Genomic DNA, 21,192 nt, shown 5'->3' with positions numbered 1-21,192 from the left:
AATCTATATGACTCCCAACTCTAGCAATGCATTTTTGTGAGTAATTACAAAGGCATCTGTCAATGCTACATGTTTACTGAAAATAAAAATTGTAATTCACACACCTGCCCAAATTTCTGTGATTAAAAACAAATCACAACCCTTTTTCAATTTTATTTGTGGTATTTGTAGCATGATATTGAAAACAACATTGTCACCAGAAGTACTGTTTCCAGGGTCTGTTATTTAAGCACTGATTGAAATAAACTGATTTGAAGTCAGTCTGTGTCTGTTTCCATCTCCAGCACAAAGACATTAGCAGTCAATTTGGAAAGTAACATGTAAACAAACATTACAGTATCATTAATATAGAAGAAGGTACGTTAAATGTTGGACTGATGAAATTTGGTACAAATATCTAATTCCCTGTTAGGATTAATTGTAATAACTCAAATGATCCCTGCTTACCATCTAGTGCCATCATCATGTCAAGATTTAAATTTGGTTTACGTCCTAATACTTGCAAAACTACTAACATGCATGTTTAGCGCTAATAAGCAAATATTAGCATGTTAACATGGCGAACACTTCCTGCTACATACAAGCCGCAACTGCCGGGGCTAAAGAATGAAGCCAACACAGAAGTGCCAAAAACTGCAGTTCCTCTAATGGCCACTTGAGGCTGGCTCCAAAAGTGAGTCAGTCCCCTCATGTTAAAATGCCAAACTTTACAGCAGAAATAAATGTGTTTACAACCTCGTACAAAAACGGTTTTAGTCTCCATAGCTAATTTTCCCGTTCATAACAGCTGTACAGAGTGTACATTTTTATTCAAATCACCCATTTCAGTTTTGTTAAGGCTTAAAGTTAAAGATAATTAAGGGCATGGCTGCTTTGAGTGACAAGCTGTCTGTGCGGTGTTTCCAATGTCTGAGTTGGATCCACGCCTTGCTCTTTCACAGCTCCACCCTCTCGTCCAAATATGGTCAAACTCGAGGCTTTGAAATGGCAGTCCATAAACCAGTGGGTGACATCACGGGGCCTACATCTGTTCTTTATATTCAGTCTATGGCTACCTATCCAGTGGTGTAGCAGGAAGTAGTAGTAGCCTGTTGTTTAGCCTCACAGAACAGCTCGCTTAGCTTTCGATGCTAAGCCTGGTCAAAGTCATTAACAACTATATGTAGTCCGAAAAGGTTAGCTTCTTAGCGTGACATACGTTTAATGGTCCTGATGTAAATATTTTATGGATTCAGCTTTAAAGGTTCATGACAAAGTAGTGTGACAGAGTTATTTTGTGGCTATGCTCCACTGGCAGGGATCAACAAGAAATCCCTGAACATGGTAAGACTCATTGTTGTGAAACCAAAGGACCTGCAGACTCGAATCAGGATTATAAGGCAACACAAGTTGGAAAAAAGCTGTCATCTTTATTTAGCATGTTTTCACAACACTGAATACTTGTAGCCTTTCATCAGTTTGTATCTTTTAGAATGTTACCGTCAAGTCAAACCAATCGATTAAAACCGCTTCCCTTTCCAAGATCAGGTTTCATCCTTTTACCTTCACCAGGCTCTAGAGCCCTTTCACATGTCCACGTGAGCAGCATCTTCAGCATTCAAAACGGAGGTACAGAGTAATGGTAAACAGCAGAAACCAGACCTGGGCTCAACAGTTGCAAGTAATCCTTAACCTTTGTTTGAACCTACAGAGTTCCACATGATTGAGGTTACTACAATGTTTAGTTGTTATTTCCACAAACTCTCCAACACAGTCCACTGTTAGTCCACATTTCCAGGCACTCCTTGTACTGTCCAAAGTGACTCCAATGAAAGCTAGAAACAAGCCATGAAAAGTATTCTCCAACATCATTTAGCCCAGGTCCAGCTGAAACCATGACGATGAGAAAGTAAAAGAACAGAAAGAATGGCTCAGGGTTGTTGTGTGCTGCTGTGGTCTGAGCGCTGTGGTTCAGCGGCATGTTGTGGGCACCATCGCGCTCACAGGCTGAGCAGCACTTTAAAAAAAAAAAAAAAAAGAGACAGTCCTCTTGCAGACACATCACTAGGACAGCAGGAACTTCATAGTTAGAGTGAGAAGTCATTGATTCAATCTCCAAAGACCAAAAAGCCCATGACAACAAACAGAACACCCCTCTGAGTGACCATCTGCAGACTGCTGTAGTCCCCGACCAGCTTTGGATACATCAAACCTGTTTTTTTGATAATCTGGGTCTTGATCAAATCTAAACTCAGGATCCAATTACTAGTTTTCGGGAGCTTTTGAAAATATTCACATTCTACACCAAGGACCATCTTTGAAGAGAGACAGGGTTTACTGTCACGCCCTGTGTAAGACCACGCCAATCGGCCAAAACACAATGTCCTCATGGGAAACCTTGGGTCCTGGCATTCACATAGATGCTGCCTGACATGCTCCATTCAACAAAAAACTGCAAACCAAACCCCCCCCCCTCATGGCAACAACACATGTCAACAGCAGTGGATAATGCACCATGCCACACTGCGAAAACTGTTCAGGAAAGGCCAGAGGAACGTGACAAAGAGCTCAAGACGTTGACCTGGCCTCCGAATTCAGTAGATCCCAATCTGATCAAGCATCTGTGGGATGTGTTCATACCCCATCTTGCAAGCCACAGGACTAAAAGGATCCATTGCCCCAAGAGGTCCTGTGCCTATGCCTTGATAGGTCAGAGCAAGTCCAATCCAAGGTGGCCCCATTGTGAATTGAGGGTACTTCTAGGGTCTTCCCAATCCGTGGTGATCAGATTGGGGAATTAGGACACTAGGTTGTCGCCTTGAGTGCTTTGTCACGTTCCTCAGGCCATTCCTGAACAGTTTTTATGGTGGTGCATGGTGCATTGTCCTGCTGGGGAGGACCACTGCCATGAGGGAGTGCTGTTGCCATGAGGGGGGGTACTTTGGTCTACAGCAGTGTTTTGGTTGGGTGGAGCGCGCCAAGTGGCATCCATATGAATACTAGGACCTAATACTTCCCGGCAGAACAATGCATGATAACAAAATGATCAATGTTTGTCATTTCACCAGCCAGTGGTTTTGATGTTTTGGCTGAGTGGTGTCAGATCGGCTACATTTACTGATCCAGGCTATAATATGTTCAAAAGCTCAAGAAAGAAAGTAAGGGGACCTTGACATAAACGCTATGACATTTCAAGGCAAATCTGAAGATGAGGGGAAACTGTTAAGACAGTTTTACAGCAGTGGTCAAACAAGTGTTTGTCAAGTTTACCTAAATTATCTCAACCACTTATTTGGAAGTAAAAAAAGGTAATGTTAAAGGACCTTACATTTTTAATAACTGTGTTCAATTTGATTTCGGGGTGTATTTTTCCAACTGTTGAAGGTTGCCATTGGCTTCCATTCGTTGCCACTACGTATGAAAATCTGTAAGATTCTTGACATGTACTCGAGTTGTGTAATCCATCCCTATGTGTGTTAAAATGTCTTCGTCTGGTGGTAAAGTGGGTTGAAAAGTTGACACAGCACTACCTCAGATTTAAGATTAGAGTATGCTTTTCATACTGTATATACTCATATTGCACAGAATGGTAGAAATAATTTAAATTCCTAAAACAAAGCACGTTTTGCAAAAGGGTTGGCTGTAGGCATGGGACGATATGAAAATTTCATGGCCAAAATTATTGCGATTCACGATGTCATCCTGATACTTAAACATATTACATCACTTTACCTGGCATTTTGTTAAGACATATAAATATTTTTAAGGTGTAACAGGTAGGACACACGTTTGTTATTCTTTTAAGCGAAAGACAATGTTAAAAAGCCAGGCATTTCAACTATTTGCAATGGCATCATATGAGGGATGCATGATATTGGATTTTCTGCCAATATCCGATATGCCTATATATAACAACTCATTTGGCCAATAACAGATACTGATATCGATATATCCACTTTTTTCCCCACATAATTTTAGTCATCATTAAGTCTCCATAACATCATATTACGCATGCATACTCCTACAATGATGCAATGAAATTGAACATCGTCCCATACCTAGCTGTAATGTATGTGTATGAATATATAGAGTGCCCCAAGAATGAGTTCTAAAACCCAGAAATGAGTTTGCATTTTAGCACTTCCTCTTCCCTCATCTTGAAGTCAATAGTTTTCAGTTAGACGCCTGAAATAAGGTCTGTGGTTAACACAAGAGGCTTTCACGTTTTGTTCTACGACATAAAATATATCCGTCAATACCCCATGGTGAATTTTGAAGCCTTCATGTGCCTTACAAAAAGGCGGCTGCTGACAAGAAGCTAAATGACACTTTGCAGCCTTGTTGCGATAGGTATATTACGTCATGCAACCGTGGAGTTACTTTATCGCCTAACGTTAGCTTGCATTTCAGCTTTAAGGACCATAAACGTGGTGTCCGTTTGAGAAGATTATCCTGCTGAACAAAACATATCAGTAACATAAATGTTTGTTTGCCACAGAGCTTAGTTTCTGCAATAATCCGAAATCCAATGGAGCAATCCCGTCGGCTTTCTGACAAGAGAACCAGGGCGATGCTAACTTCCATGTCATCCCTGGAGCACTCTATAAAACCCAAGGTAACATACTTACCATAGTTAGTGGCTGTGCACAATGCAACAAACTGCCAAAAGTGACATTTCAGTGTGTCCATTTTATTTTCACTTTCAAATAAGTGGTTTAAATAATTCAGTTAAACTGTAGATGGGTTTAAAGCCTGCCTACCTGCCTATCTGATGACGTGCTGCCTGACCTAACACACTCTGCTGACAGTGTCAAATTAAAGTCTGTGTGCAAGAACATCATGCAGACATTACTGAAGTTCTTTACAGGTACAGCCTAGTCAACTGAACAAAAACAGAACTATCAAATACTACGAAACATCAGCCTGTTCTGTGGGAGGATGATTTCACAGTTATTATTCCAATCAATGTTGAAAAAGTGCTATGAAATGCTTCCTAGACTTTTCCATAGACAGTGGTTACACCTGTTTGATTTCTCTTTGAATGTGACAGATCCGAATATAAATCTGATCACAGTGATGTGTCCGTACAGTACCGTCTTCCCCAGAGTCAGTATCAGTGTTATACAGAGGTACAAAGGTCTAGGACATAGACTGGAAGCAGGAGGACGCAGTTAGCCTAGCCTCGCTACATATGTTAAACGAAAAGATAAGAACGTGAGAGCCGTGGAGAGGGAGGATTTGTTTGTTCTACAGAGCCAAGTTAATTGGTCTTTGAGCTGTGCTTACTGGATGCAAGCACAATTAGAAAGTGTTTTTTTTTGTTGTCTTCGACATTATTTTCCATTGTGATCCGCACAGCAAACGAAGGACTGATAGGAAAATATGAGGCGCTTTTCTGAGAGTCAGACCCTCTCTATATGTATACAGGTGTGTTCGTAAATGGATATTTTCCTCTACGATTTCGCCTCTCGTCCACAGGTAAACAAAATTTCTAGAAACAACTGGTTTGCTAACATGTTGTTTGCGCTGCTTGGTCCAATGACACCTAAACTTGGATGGAAACATCTGCACCCCGTGTTTTTGCTCCAGCGTTTGCGGTTTTAAGTCAGCCAGAAGCAACAGTTTTGGATCAGGACCGATTGGACCAATACATTTTTATCGTCTAGAAATAAAAAGGAGCATGTCCAGAGCATCTCTCGTATGCTTGAATGAGCTCCTTCATCTTTATATTTCCTCTACTACCGACAGCGACAGTCCCGGGCTAGCATTTGGAGCCATTTTTCAGTTTTTGTGTGGACAGCTAGGGGGCGAAATATCCGTATTCTAAAACATCTGTATACATGTAGACAGGGCCTAAGTGGCTTCAGGATTAACCGAGCTGGTTGCAGCTTTGACGTAACAGTTTGTTCAGATTGTGCGTAGACTACTGTCCTCACTTGAACCTGTGATACATGTTGTATTAAAATGACAGGTGTAACCACAGCCGGAGACTAAAAATCACAACAGTGACTGCCTTCTTGACTCTACATGGGGGGGCTTTCAGATAAACTGCCGTTACATTGACGAGTCCAGACGAAGCCAGAACGAGACGACACAAAGTGCTTACTGGGGTTTCACCCACCTATCGACTGACTGTATAGGTTGGCACAAGAAGAGCTCTATGTCTGTATCTGAGAACATCATCAGTGACTGGTCTACGTGTGTACATCCTCCGAAACGTGCACAATACGGCATCGCAGTTCCAACCGCACTGATATATAAATACTGTTTTTATTTAGAATCGTCAACACAGGAAGACATGGAAATAAAATGCTTCAAACAATCATGGCAACCTGTGGCCAAAAAACAAACATTCTGAAAATGTCTAAGTGCACTTACACAGCTCTGACAAGATTTTAGTCTAACCTGCGGTGCCCCCCACCCCCACCCCCACCCCCGAAATAAGGAAAAGAGGCCCAAAACAAAAACAGCTATTTTATAGTGTGCCATTTAGGACCATGTGACATTTCTAAATGCTTACCTTGATCAAAAATGGACTTGGTAGAAACAACAATAACCGATTGCTGAGAGTGGAATGGTTTTTCTTCTGTGGGGAATACAATATTTTGTAGTAAAGGCTACTCTAAAACTAGATTTTCTCTGTCAGCGGTCTGTGAACCAGAGTTCAAGTCTACTTTAACACAACTTTGTTCAATAAATGGGTTTTATATTGACTCGTTAATGCATCGTCCCAAATTTACATTGTTTAATAATAACCCTCCCCCGTTCCCCGAGTAGGGAAGCTATCACAACAGGCAGGCATGAAAAATAACCCATTTTAACCTTAAAATAAATAATAAGGAAAATGATCCTCTCTGTACATAGAAAACAAAGATGGGGAGGCTGCTGCACATTCACGTAATGTGGATGTGGGGGTGGGTACTTTGATCAGGAGGTCTCTGTGCTTACACTGACTGATGTGGGATGATGCAGGCACAGTAAAGAACTACTGGAGCGCTCTATTGGAACCATCTCTCCGCTTTCATTATTGACTTTGCTTTTCCTTTAAAACATACTCTGTCTTTTGTCACCTGTAGATTGTGTCTGACAAAGGAAGGGCAGGGTTTGATGGGCTTTCTGAGAAGGAGTCCGTTTTGCTGTGTGTTCGGAGCAGGGGCTCAGAGCATGCCAAACCCTTTGGCATAGGTGATGGCTTTCAGCAGTCTCTCCCTCAGCTTCTCCTTGCTGCTGTACTCAGGCAACAGCAGCACGTTAAAGCAAGTGTGAGACGTCGGTAACCTGCCGAGACAAAACAGCACACTGACGGTCAGTTTTCCTCGACTCACTGGAGGAAGAATAACTGTATCAATGCCAATGTATAAGAGTTTGAAGCTACACTACAGGCTAAGGCTAATTTGTAGCTTATCCTAGAAAATGCGACCACATGTTGGAGCTACGGCGACACCACAGTAACCACATGAGAGCCAAAAGAACTGATATTGGTCGTCTTCTGTTCACTCCAAATTGTTTCTGATGCTGGTAGAGATCAGGGCTGGGTTATACTAATCGATTCAGCTGGTTCGAATCGATCTTCATTTACGATTCATAAAATCCCAGATAAATCTTTTAATATATGCTTTTTCCTACATATGTGTGGGACAACGCAGCAACTACACAGTACTCTTAGATTCCCACCCTTGCTTGGATGAGACAAAGCAAACACTTAGCATGGGGAATATAATTAGAGCACAAAACACCTATGATCCGTTAAGCGTTGGTGCACAGTGATAATAAACAGGTAAACTGTAATTCAGCGGGGCCACATGAGAATTCTCACCCACGTGGTTTTAAGTTGTAGGTGTTATTTATACTCCATCAAACAAGTGTTGTATAGCACCAACTCTGTATGTGTGCCACAGCTCCAACTCAGACTCATTTTAAGATTTAGGCATTAAAAAAAACCCCACATTGCCTCCTCTTTTAGTTCAATGTGAACACTGTGTTGCCACAGAGGGCCCAAGATCTATTCAAAGAGAGTGACAGGGAAGTAACTTCAAAATTCAAATCACTTTGAAGTGGAAGCAGGCATCTTTTCAACCCATCACAGTAGATTATAAAAGTAGGTAATAGCGGTTAGCAGCTAACTCTAAGAGGAACAACGGCAGGTGAAAATGTCCGCAAACTGGGAAACGATGAGGTCCAGGAGCTCCTTACCCTCTAAGCAGAGGACGAGATCAGCCACCAAATAACTGGGGCGGTTAATGATCGTTATTGCTATGTTACGTGATTGTTATTGTTTGTAAAGTGCTACCAAAGCATATATGTCACACGCTGTTGTGTAACATGTCAAAATTCAAAGTACATATCAAATTAACTTTTCCCAAAGATGGTTTCTGTCATTTAAGGTAGTTTTTATCTCACTGCTATATGTTCAAATGTTTGTGTTTAATCATTTATTTAATGCTAAAATAGGAATTTTAAAACATGACCGACAACTGTGTAAGCCAATCAGTGGGCTCGCATCCTAAGGCTGCTCCTCACGACTGGTTGGACAGGTGTATGGTGCCGCAGAGATCGCTACTGTGCAGACTCTGGCTCTGCATGACGTTGCCAGAGCAAGACGGCAGCAGCTGTATCCAGGATTTTCTAGCTCCACTTCTGTACAGTAGTAGTCCATCTTTATATACAGTCTGTGGTACCAACTAGCTTGTTCTTAAAGGGACAGTTTACCCCAAATCCATAATAATAATAGACCACAGACCTTGTGAGCATTTTCATGTAGGAACTATTGTTTATCGAACTACACCCACCAAACGAATCACCGCCCAGAAGGAAGAGTGCGTCTACTCATGGACGAAAGCGTGGTGGCTAGCTCAGTGGTGAGCAGCTGGCAGTGGATATACGCTTTCTTCAGCGCTGCGATACGATTGGCAGTTCACTAGAAAGAAAATGGTTCCCAAATGAATCTGCCCACAACAAGGTCTGTAGAAGACGCTATGTTAAGTCTATTTCAGGACGAGGCTATGATAGAGAAGACTCACCTGTCAGTGTCAGGGCCGTTCTTGGCAATGATCATCTTCAGCTTGCCCAGCCCACCCACAGGTGCTCTGTCAGTGCCGGTGGTGAACTGCAGGAAGAGGCGCTTCTGCTCCTCACCAAACGAGTGCAATGTCTCCCAAAACTCCCTACGATGCAACACAGCAAAATTACAAATGAGTGCAAAATATAAAAGATGGGTGTGCGGTCAAACCATCATCATTACTTGTGTGCACACACACTGTGCCTACAAACACAAACACTTCCTTACTTGATGATTCGAGAATCTCTGTTGTAACCGCCGTCGTATTCTGTCGTTTCTTCAAGTGCTAGGAAGTCCAGGTTCTGAGAGACAAAACAAGCATGAGCATTGCGGAAACTTTAAATGACTTCCTGACATATTCAAATGTCTAGTAAAAAAGAATCTCACCCTGCTTCCGCAGATCAGGAGCTCGATTTCCTCTGGTCTGAACAGGTATTTGAGCGGGGACTCGTTGGTGACCATGTGGAAGCCTCTCCTGAAGGCTTTGAACTGCTTCTCCACACTCTTGTTCAGCATGTACTCTGCGTACTGGGCCACAAACTCCTGCACACACACATCGGCAGGGACAGTTAGATCCTACACAAACTACTGGTGGTACGTGCGCTCCCTCTAGTGGTGAAATAGATTCATTCTAAAAACACGACCAGTCTGCTTTACTTTCACACCCCAAACAAAACACACCAGAGTCCATCTGGATGCAGACCAAGACCTCCTACTGCAGTTTGAGGCTGCGTCCATCCATCAATGGCCGTCAGAGGGAATAAATACGTACAGCCACAGACATAGTCTTGCGTATTTTCTGTTCGGCTCACCTTTCTGTTTTCATTTGTGACTGGAATCTTGTCCCCATTTTCCCTTAAATCATACATGAGGGGGTTCCCAAACAGGTCCGTCTGTGAAATCTGGAAAGTGATCATCATGTCCTCCTCCACGCTGCCCTCGTACTCCAGCAGCTCCTTCAGACTCTGGTGTAGAACCTTTCCGACACAATACAGAATTGACAGTTTGTGGATTTGCTCTGTAGCTACACGAATTATCAGTCGTCAGGACATTTGCTGAGGTAAGCTCTTACCGGGTTGGCATCAGCCAAATCCCTGAAGGTTCCTTTCTTGCCCATCAGCTTCCTGTACACCACCATGGGGAAGTGGACGTCCAAGATACAGTTGTTGTAAATGGCCAAACCCAGGACGATGCCAATCAGAGTGTACTGGCCCTCGTTCTCAAACGATGATGGGTTAAACCAAAACAGTTTGGTGCCCTCGTCATATGTGAACATGCCTGCAGGAGGGAGAGAAAAGTTTGAGTTAATATGTGTGTAAAATATACACAGGGCTGTCCTGTTGATGTTAATGATTAGAAAGTCGTGTAAACTACTCATGAAGCTTCACTTTGGCACCGCTTCCTCTGCTGCCATCCGGTGTCAGCAGATTTTATTGCTGAACTTTGACCACTGTGACACTTATTACTTCTACGACCGTGTGGAACTGTGACATGATTGGATGTGGAGTGAGTAGATGATGAAGACAGGGAGAGAAGTTAATGACTGATCTGACAGAAAGGACGCATTTCTAATAACAGGAACCAGTTGACAGTGTGTGGATTATTTGACTTTGGTTTTTATTTCCCGTTGTCATCACACAGGTGTCTCGTGTTATCTGAGCTGCAGTGATGGCATCAGGGTGTGATATCAGCCACACTGTCAGCTGTCACTCTGGGGGTAAAATAAACTCAAAATCCTTATGTGTTTATAATTGCTGTTTGTTAGAAGCTCTGTTTTAAAACCAGAGAAACAGGAAGCCTGTCGTCGTGTACTATCTTATGACGTCATTGTTTACATACGCCATGTGCTCTGTCTGTTGACCTGTATTTTCTCCGAAATGCAAACTATTTCCACGCTACTGATTTACTCCAGAGTAAATAACTTTATCCTCATCGTCTCTCTCGGCTCTTGGCTGCTTGCCATCTGCCTGCAGCTGTTTGACGGTGACACAGACTTTCAAAATCAGAGCGTGTCCTAAGGATGAGGTTATGGATCGATGTTTTCGCTTTGCATTGACGAGATTGGATCGTTCACCATTCAACTGATATATCAATCCAGATCAATGGATCGTTACACACCTCTAGTCGGGATACCTTTTTCCCAGTGATCTGATTGGTCAGTGTCAGGGATTTCTGTACTACAAAGCCACTACAACTTACCCAGGATAGCTTCTCGTTATCAGGTTTGACTAACCCCAACATTGGCCGTCTGGATAACTGGTACTACAAAGCTGGTTATCAACTAGTTCAGTCAACTCTAGTTTTTTTCCTATTCAGTGAGCGACATCATCAGAACCTTCATATGATATGAAACTGTAGCAAAAGCATCTGCGACTGCAAGACAGAAAAATGTCAGCGGCGTGGGATGTAACCGACACACTGTAATCTAGAGACTTGAAGCTTTACAAAAAGTCACCATCAGCTGAGACTTAAATTACCTACAGGTGTCACTGAGCTATGGGCCTATGTGACATTTGTATAGAGTATGTTTTGCTGTTTAGTTTGATGATGATAATAATACTCTGAATATGTCACATAAAACACTTTAAGTGAAGCCAGATTGTTTCAGCTCTTGAAGTAAAGGGTGGAAAAGTAGTGACTGAAATGATGCATTTATATAATAACAGGAGCTAATTAACAGAGTGTGGATTATTTTACTAATGAAACAAACTACTGTTTTATCCTAGTTCTCATCACACAGGTGTCTCATGTTATTCTGAGCTGCACTGATGGAATCAGAGTGTAAAAGTAGCAGCACGGTCACTGCGGACTAAAATAAACTTTGCATGATTGCAAATCTTGCTAAAATCATGTGTCTAGTGTTGTAAACGATCTCTCTGTGTTTGTTAGAAGCTCTGTTTTAAAACCGGTGCCTGAAACAATGAAATAGGGACTGCGAGGTGAGCTACCGCTATTGTTAGCCTAGCTTAGCTTGTTTCTCTGATAACTTAAGATCAAGACTTTCAATGAGTGAAAACCTTTGTCAAAGTCAGTCAGCTTTATTGTCAATTCTACAATATGTACAAGACACAGAGGATCAAAATAACGTTACTCTTCAGACCCTCGGTGCAGACAGTACACTTGACACCTTTAAGAAACTACAAAATATAAAATATATAAATAAAAACTAAGCTAAAAAGAGTTATACTCTAAAAGTAAAAGTAAAAAAGGTTAGGTTGGTTGAAAGGATAAAATTAAAAACAACAAAGATCTAAAAGGTGACAGTGACGTGACCCAAAAGTGCTTATGGAGGACCTTGCATGAACGTTAGTGATGTCCGAATGAAGCTTCATGAACCACCAGTTGTATTTGCTGAACCCACTAGATGGCGCTCTTGGTGTAATGAAAAAGGCTCAATGGATGGCAATGCAGTTTGAATATCAGCGAGAATACCACAAACTTGTCCAAATAAACTTTCATTGTCTTGGAACAATAGGGGTTGAACCTTTACTGATCTGATCTAAGGACACAGTATCTGTGTTTGACAGTAATCTTTGTTACTCACATCTCCTCTCTTCACCTGGACTGTACACTACTGCATAAACACAAACATGCCAAACTAACCCCACTCCAAATATCAGAAATAAAGAATTCATTTAATTAAATTTCAAGTTTCAAATAAGGATGAAATAGTGTGCTTAAAACGCTTTTAATTCTAAAACTGCCACCATCCTGCAAGGTCACTCCAGTGCAATAATTGACTCAAACTGAAAATGAAAGTACAGGCTTGAGGTGAACGTTATTTCCCCAACTGTACAACAAATATTTCCATTACGTTTTGAGAGTTGCTTCCTGTTTCCTACTCATGCTATTGTACTCATGATATTGTGTTTTCTTACCAATATCTGGGTTGAAAATCTCCTCCACCACCAGCTGGAAGAACTCTTTGGATACGCCTCCTTCATCTACACCTTGTTCTCCTTCAAACTCCACGTACAGCTGCTTCTTCAAGTCTGCAGGATTCTCCATCGCGATCATCTCCAGCTGCAGCAACACAAGAGAAACACGTCAGGGGAATGCGTTCGGATTAAACTGAATGTATTGTGCTGAGGTGGCGCGCACATACCCTGACCAGAGCATCATCGATGATGTGGTCTCGCCGCACTTTCAGCCTCAGGTAGGGATTGAGCTGCTGACCCTGGACCAAACTGTAGAGCACAGTAATGCGCCGCTCGCTGTACATGCGGATGCGGTTGTCGTAGTACAGGCCCAGGTTCTTGGTGACGGCGTTGAGGATGAAGGGGCAGGTCATGAAGGAGAACTTGTTTTCAGTCTCAACCTTAAAGAAAGTGTAGTCCTTGTCCATCTCCAGCACCTCGTTCAGAGGCTCATTGACAAACTCCTCAAAGGCAATGAGTGGCCGTCGGCAATCGTTGGTGCGGATCCCCAGCTCCGTCTCCAGCGGGTCCACCCGAGGGCCCTTCTTGTTTCGCCGCTCCTCGCCCAGCAGCTCCTGCAGGGTGAGCTCGCTGGACTCCGGGATGGGCTCCTCGTCCTCTTCCTCGTTGTGCTCCATGTCGAGGTCGCCGCCCAGCACGTTTGCATAGTAGACGATCTTCAAGCACTTGGTAGCCGCCACCACTGCGTCATCATCGTTGACCAGGTTGCGGCTGTTGAACTCGTTACTGATCACCTTGTAGGTGATGAGCTGCTGGAAGGTCTCTACCATGCGACGGATCTGCTCCGCGCTGTAGTGCGCCCATAAGCGCGCCAACTTGGCCTGAGCTGCCAGCGGGAGTTTGCTCATGGCCTTGCAGAACTGTGGGAGGGCGATCTCCAGGTACTCTGGACTGTGGAGGTTGCTGTTTTCCATCACGATAACAAACAGATTCAGGTAGTTTGGGTCTCGTGAATACACGTTGTGGTACGTCAGATCGCACTCTACGTTGGGCGAGAGGTAGACCAGAGCATTCAGGAAGGCTGCTTCTATCTTCTCATTGGACAGCAAGCGCTCGTAGACCCGCCGCACGGCTTCGATGTCCACCGACACCTCATCGGGGGCCAGCTTCTGGACATCGTTTTCCCCTGAGGAGCCCTCTCCCAGCCTCGATGATGACGAGGATGCGGAGGGGGAGTCCTCCTCCATAGCTGTAGCAGAACAGGCGGCTGCTTCCTTCTCATCTTCATCCTTGTCCTCGTCCTTACCTTGGAGGGACTTGAGCTCCTCTTTAGTGTGAGGTTTGGACCTCCTGAAGCTCTGCACCAGGCCGTCAGCACTGGAGAACACCCTGCCGATTACCCTGATCAGAGGCGAGTAGTCTTCCTTCTCTCCACAGATGTCCAGGATCTCATACACTTTCTCCTCTGTCAGGTAATTTACATCTGTGTACAGAATCAAACATGACAGGGTTAGAAATACTAATTAATGACCCTTTTTAAATAGTCAAATTTGCGGTAAAGTTGCAGCAACTGGATTTGAGTTCATACGGAGTGAATTTGCATTAATTATTGTGATTGCAATATCTGATACCCTGCTCTATGTCATTCATCAGCAGCAGTGTGTGGATCCTAAATATCTGGCATCGACTCACCTTTGAAATTATCCCGTACAGAGTGGACATCTTTATGGTTCAACTTCCTGTTGCTGCAGGCCGAGTTGCTGTGAGCGCTGCTCTCCAGGTAGGCCGAGGCAGTGCCTTTCTTCGAGGGGTGTGGGTCGCATAGCTTAGCGTTGACCTTGTAGAGTTCCAGGGCTTTGACCGCAGCTGCGTTGTTATCCATGCGGTTGAAGCCGAGTGACGAGGCACACCATGAGTTGGAGCATGACTCATTCCCACAGCCCTCCGTTAACTGGTGGTAATAGCGCTCTATTAGATGTTTGGCAGCTGCTCGCTTCCTGTGTTTAAAGGTAAGGCACAGCGGGTTATAAATACTGTGTGGTCTCATTTTTTTTTGAGCGTTTACAGCAATTAGTACGACAGGGGATGGTAATCATTGAGATTCCATTTCATCTGACGACCCAAGACAGCTGTATGACTGTAGTTGGTCGGGAGAGTGCTAAAAATACATTGTATTAATAAATATATGACCACATCCATCAAGTGTGGATGCTGGCTGACATGAATCATCTGTACGTTGCCTTCTCTAGCGCAGTTTTTTCCCCAATATTGTTGACGTGAACATTATTTATGTGTCAAAAACTGGTGATAACAGTAACTCCTATACGAGATAACTGCAGTATACGGCTAAATATGGACAGAGCCCAAGAGGATGACGCCAGCATCAATTTTAGAGTTACATTAATCCAATAGTGATGTGACGCAGTGTGTGTTAACATAAACACAAAACTTCTCCTGACATTCTTTACGAGGCTCACGTTACACATGCTGCGCTCAAATGGATCTCGTGAGCGATTACAACATTGGAAGTTGTGTACCAGAAGTATTGAACTCTGAGCTCTCAGAAAATTTTAACTGTCGAGGTCGTGAATACCACATCAGAGGAGTGTTCACATGGACTCGGTAAGCACGACCCCATTTGAACGCAGCAGTATACCTTTTCATTGTTATTCTGTTGCTGTGGAAACAGCTTTGGTCCCTGTTCACTTCCTCACAGTTAACAAGGAAGCTATAAAAAAAGGAAAGGACATTAGAGCCAATGAGTCGGGCACGGCAAATCACGCTACAACCCATCATATCTTTTTTGTTTCACCTTTACCTGCAAAATCCTTCCACCAGATTCAACAACACACATTATGCACTGTTGACAGATGTTTTTTTTATCTTAATGTGCATGTTCGTATTCCTTGTTATTAATCTCCCAATAGATCACAGCTCTGTCTGTAAGATGCATTTAACTCTACAACAAGATAGCTGGATGATCCAAGCTACATCATGATACATCCACTAAACTCGGACTTGACTGTATGCTTCAGTGTGTTGTAATTTCCCTCAGTTTGCCTCATTTCAACAATTAAGCTAGAGAGGCTGTAACACTTCCTGTCACTCACCATCCCTGCAGCTCCCTAAAAATTGTCAGTCAGCATCACAGAATTATTTGTTTAATTAAAATTTAAAGTCAAAGGTGAAACAACAAAGATAAGATGGGTTAGGGTGGGATTTGCCTAGCCCGCCCCATATGATCCAATAGATTCATTCATTCATTCATTTTCAGCTTATCCTCTTGGGAGCTGGAGCCTATCCCAGCTGACACTGGGCGGGAGGCAGGGTACACCACATCACAGGGCTGACATATACAGACAGACAACCATTCGTGCTCACATCCACACCTACGGGCAATTTAGAGTCACCAATTAACCTGCATGTCTTTGGACTGTGGGAGGAAGCTGGAGTACCTGGAGGAAACCCACGCTGACGTGGGGAGAACATGCAAACTCTGCACAGAGGGGCCTCGAATCAGGAACCCGCTTGCTGTGAGGCGACAATGCTAAAAACTGCACCACCAATAGACCTGGCACCAAAGTCTGGCTCTGATGCAAAATTCAAACACCGTCCTTTCCATCTTTTATATGTCCCTTGCAGCTACCGTAGAAACTATACCACACTTTTACAGTTTCCTTGGTCACCCACTGCATTGACAAACACTCCAACAGTGAAATATGTCGGCTGTCATGTTTGAAAATGTCTGTGACATGGTCATGACAACAGTGTATGACAGCAAGACAAGAAAACAAGAAGTGAGAGCAGGCAGAAACAAGAGTTGTCGGAGCTGCTGGTGTGGCAGGGCAGTCTCAAACACACACTGACAGGCACACCTATGCACTGGGACAAAATGAGTTTGACTTACATTCGGCTTGCTTCTGGGTTTTCTATTTCAGGCTCCTCGTATTCTCTGATTGAACAACAGACACAACAGAACTGGCGTTACAGCAGAGGTCAAGCTGTGCTGCATTGACATGATGGTGACTACAAATACTGCTGCCTGTCTGTCTCTGGAGAAATATGATTATACTACATGATAAGAACATATTTTCATCTACAAAATGCATGTGCCTTACACACGGTGAGAAAATGACATGTTAAGTAAAAGCAACCTTAGAGCTAGCACCATCATAGCCTTACAGTGGTTAGGGTCACAGTGTATTCTGATAAATGTGTGGCTATAATATTAGTTAATAAACATAAGCTGGTATTTAGCATTAAAATAAACATATAACAGAATCATATGTTTTAGTATTGGAGGGGCAGCAGGGTGGTGAAGTGGGAGAAATGTCAGGGACCTGCACATCCTGACGCTGACTTAGCAAGCTAGCAAGCTAATGTACCCACCACTAGCTAGCCAGCAGGCCTTATTTTAATATTATTCACGCAGCACTGATGTTTCCAAACTACTAAATTTTATTAATTGTTATTTAACCAGTGCTGACTGTGAATGTTGCCTAACTATACTGATAAACACGTCGGAGCAATAGCACCCACACAGCTCCCAGCAGCACCTAGCTAGCTAACGCTACCAGTGATCCTCCTAGCATCCCCGGCATCCCCGACTCTTTCCTGCGGACGTGCCCACCTATAAGGTCCTCCTGCGGGGCTCGTCTCGGCCTGTGGTGGCGCACACTCACAGTCCTCCTTCTCGTCGGAATTCATACGAGACTTTATCCTCAGTTGTTTGTTATCCTGTTGCTGTCTGTGAAAGTATCAGGTCCTCCGCAGGTCGGTAACAACTTCAACAGCACGCTGGTTTGAGTCTAAACGAGCAGCGAAGACGGATTTTCTATTCAAAACTTCATTGACGGCCTTCCTACAGCAGGCTCTCTCCGCAGCCTGGGGTTCGCAGCCATCTTGACTTCACCATCAACCCACGTCCCACAATGCACTGCGCTCTAGCTGCAAGACCTGCCGGAATGGATCATGATGCTACAAGGACCTGGACTCATATTACTAATCAGTATACCCTGGTTTTACCACCACTAACACAGCACTGGAGGATAATATGTATTTACAATAAGTATACTTTATATTCATACAGTTTATATTTGTCCTTATAGGATGACACCATATGTTGGGTTCATTCTCCTTACCTTAGACCTGTTGTCCTCGGCCGTGGACGCTTTTTTGTGCCATCTAGTGGCAGTTAGAGGACAATACACTAATCCATTGGTGTGTCTAAAATCACATACTTCCGTCACGTACACTTCCATGTAGTATACTATGTGCACTATACTTATTGGCGTGAATTTCGACAGGGTAGTGTTGTCGCAAACCAAACACGACTGTTGCGCACTTACCAGAAATGACGACCGTAAATTTCAACCTCTTCTTCTTCTTTTAATGCCTAATTGTAACCGGGCAGTGGAGCATTACCGCCACCATTTGCCCACAACGTCAAAATGTGCAGCTCTTAGCTAGTTAGCAAACTAGCATTAGCATTCACGTTATAGTTCGCGGTACCAAATCATAACAGACTGCTAAATTAACCCAATAAACACACTGCTGGCTTATACCCGACAACAGTATAGTGGTGCTTAGTGCAAAAAACACATGTACAATGCAGCGACGTTCACAGTCGCACAGTCCTTGGCCGCCATTTCCAGTTTGAAAAGTGGTCCCTCCTCTTCCGCTACGCAGCCAAGATGGCGACCACTGAGGGCGAGAAGTGTCCATAGTTCCACACTCAACTTCTTGACTGTTTTGAGTGCACCATCCGGTTACTCATAGTGCACTGCATTTTTCCATACTTCTCAGTGTGAACGCACTTATGCACTCAAAATATTAAGTGTAAGCACAGAAGTACACGATTTGAGACAAAGCACGTGTAAAAACAAGATGGCCGCCATCTTTGCTAACTCAGTCTGCAGCCGATCCCGACATAACAGTGGACAAGATCCAAAAACCTGATCACATTTAATGGTTGAAACTTGTTTATTTATGATTAATAATGTTTGTTGTTTCATACGGCAACACATTTGACCAATTTTAGGGACAGCGACAAGCTAAGACGCTGTTAATTAGGAAGCACTCATTTGAGGATGTTGGGAATTTATTGTCATCTTGTTTGAGGCCATTGGGGCTTAATTAATGTTGTCAGTGTTTAGTTTTTATATTAATCAGGTTCTACTGATCCCAAATAGCTAGGAGAAATTCAAATTGTGAACCAAACAAAAACCAAATATGGCCCCAGCTCGGTGCCAGGTGGCACCCCAACCATTTTTAATTTCACAATGAAAATAAATTGATTCACAGTGGGATTTTTTTTGTACTGTGCCATAAAATGGATTCATTGCTTCAGTTCAGCTTTATTGTCAGACTCCAAGTCCAGCAGAAACACATACAACACAAAGATGATACAATGCAGACATTACAATAAAAAAGTAAAATATCGCAGTTTAAAAAAATAAAATAAAAGATAGCTAAACCAATGTTGCCTCAGGCGTGACTGGTATTGTATAACACCTCAAACTAGGATGTGACAGCAGCATGGATCAGGAGTCTAAGGTAGTGTAGTGTGGTCACCTCTGGATGGAGCAGTAAGACCATGTCTGATGTGGGCTGGGAACTTGGGAAACAGTTTGTGCCTTTGGTCATCAGATATAAGAAGAATCCAGCTGCAGATCAAGATATGAACCCAAACTCTACGAGGGACACTAAATAAATCTGATATTGTACAATATTAATGTTTGTTATTTCCTTTACTATGTTTTCTGACCTTTAGTTCTGCAGAGCATTTCACACCATGGCATATTATATTATTTGTGTGACATATTCTATGATACTATGACTTTCAATCTCATTTTATGACACACTGTGGACATCAACTGTGATATAGGCCATGTAACACTCATACACATTCTAGTTTTTCAAATTTTGTTCTTATTTGAAAGTCGTGAAATAGACAGAACAGTGTGTGTTTGACTTTGATTCTACCCACAGCAGTCGAGCAACGGCATCTGCTGGTGTACGGCAACACCACTTGCACAAACCACATGCACCATAATACTAGTAATTTGATGAGTTCATTCATGACAGCATCTCTATATTTGGTCATTTTGGGCTTTTGTTTGATTTTGTTGAAGATTCAGAATGCAGCCAGGTGAAAGCATGGCTCGATGAACCTGTTAGGACACTGTGGAGCAAAAATAAGCTGCCAGGCCCATATTAAACCACACCTCACCTTAGGCTCTCAGCATTCCGTATTGCTTTTAAAGATATGATCTCCTGTCACTTTTTCCATTTCATATTATCTCTGCTGACTCACACTTTTTTTTTTTTTACTGTGTATAAATGAGGGACCTTGTTCTGCAGTCAGGTTTAATGGTTCGGGATGTTAGAGCTCTGACACACTAACACACTGTGAGGACGATTTCTACCTCAAAGTTCTTCAATTAAATGTGAAATACACAGAGTGCTGAAGAGAGAAAGAGTATTTTGGGGAAGTTTGGGTCATTCACATTAAATTCAACCTCCTAAATGTTTATGTTCTACATGCCTTGTTGCAGGGCTTGTTTTTATATTTCCTCTTGTTGATACTGTCCCACCAGAACCCTTTAATTTAACCTGTGATCCAGTTAATTTCCTGTTGGTTCATAAATAAAATTAAATTAAATTTAAAACCATGGTAGTTTTGCCAATAACGGAAGGTGAAGAAGGAGGGGCAGGGACTCTTGTGGTCTCACAGGATTAAAACTCAAATGCAGTAGTTGAGAACTGATGCCAAGGGCCAAATTAAAAAATAATAAAGAAAATTATTTAAAAAAATAAATAATAAATAAATAAATTATCACTTACCTAGTCATAGGCCAAAAGGGCAGGTGATTGAGCGCCAGGAGTAGACTCAAAATGACCACAAAGAGACACAAAATTAGCTGAAAAATATACAAAATTACCTCATAAAGACCCAAATGGCAACAAAAAGACACAGAATAAGCACAAGGAGACACAATATGGGTACAAAGAGACACAAACCAACAAATCAAGACACAAAAAGACCACGGAGAGATGTGAAGGAACTACAAAGAAACACAAAATAACTACAAAATGGACAAAACAACCACAAAGAGACACAAATTACCTAAAAAATCTACAAAATAACCTGGCGTTTATTAATTTCTTCTTCTTCTTATTATTATTATTAATTTATTAATAACCTAGCGACCCAAATGACAACAAAAATGTCTTTTCTAGGGGAAACAAATCATCTAAACCTCTGATTACAGTTTA

At 42.6% G+C, this 21,192-nt stretch overlaps 1 protein-coding gene across 1 annotated transcript; it reads right to left on the bottom strand.

Moving 5' to 3' along the window:
- Window positions 1–138: 138 nt before the first annotated feature.
- LOC125884681 (ubiquitin-protein ligase E3A) lies at window positions 139–17,839 on the bottom strand. Its single transcript, XM_049569778.1, has 11 exons — window positions 17,546–17,839; window positions 16,823–16,867; window positions 14,608–14,912; window positions 13,143–14,398; window positions 12,916–13,060; window positions 10,110–10,315; window positions 9,850–10,014; window positions 9,425–9,580; window positions 9,266–9,339; window positions 9,000–9,143; window positions 139–7,257 (listed from the first exon to the last, which is right to left on the bottom strand). Exons 1-11 carry the CDS (start codon window positions 17,620–17,622, stop codon window positions 7,137–7,139), a joined length of 2,694 nt encoding a protein of 897 aa, XP_049425735.1. The 5' UTR covers window positions 17,623–17,839; the 3' UTR covers window positions 139–7,136.
- Between the last annotated feature and the right edge of the window lie 3,353 nt (window positions 17,840–21,192).

This window comes from Epinephelus fuscoguttatus, linkage group LG24 (genome assembly GCF_011397635.1).
Source record: "Epinephelus fuscoguttatus linkage group LG24, E.fuscoguttatus.final_Chr_v1".
Lineage (NCBI taxonomy): Eukaryota > Metazoa > Chordata > Actinopteri > Perciformes > Serranidae > Epinephelus > Epinephelus fuscoguttatus.
Note: the sequence above shows the minus strand (reverse complement) of the source record. Positions and strands in the feature narration are given on the sequence as shown.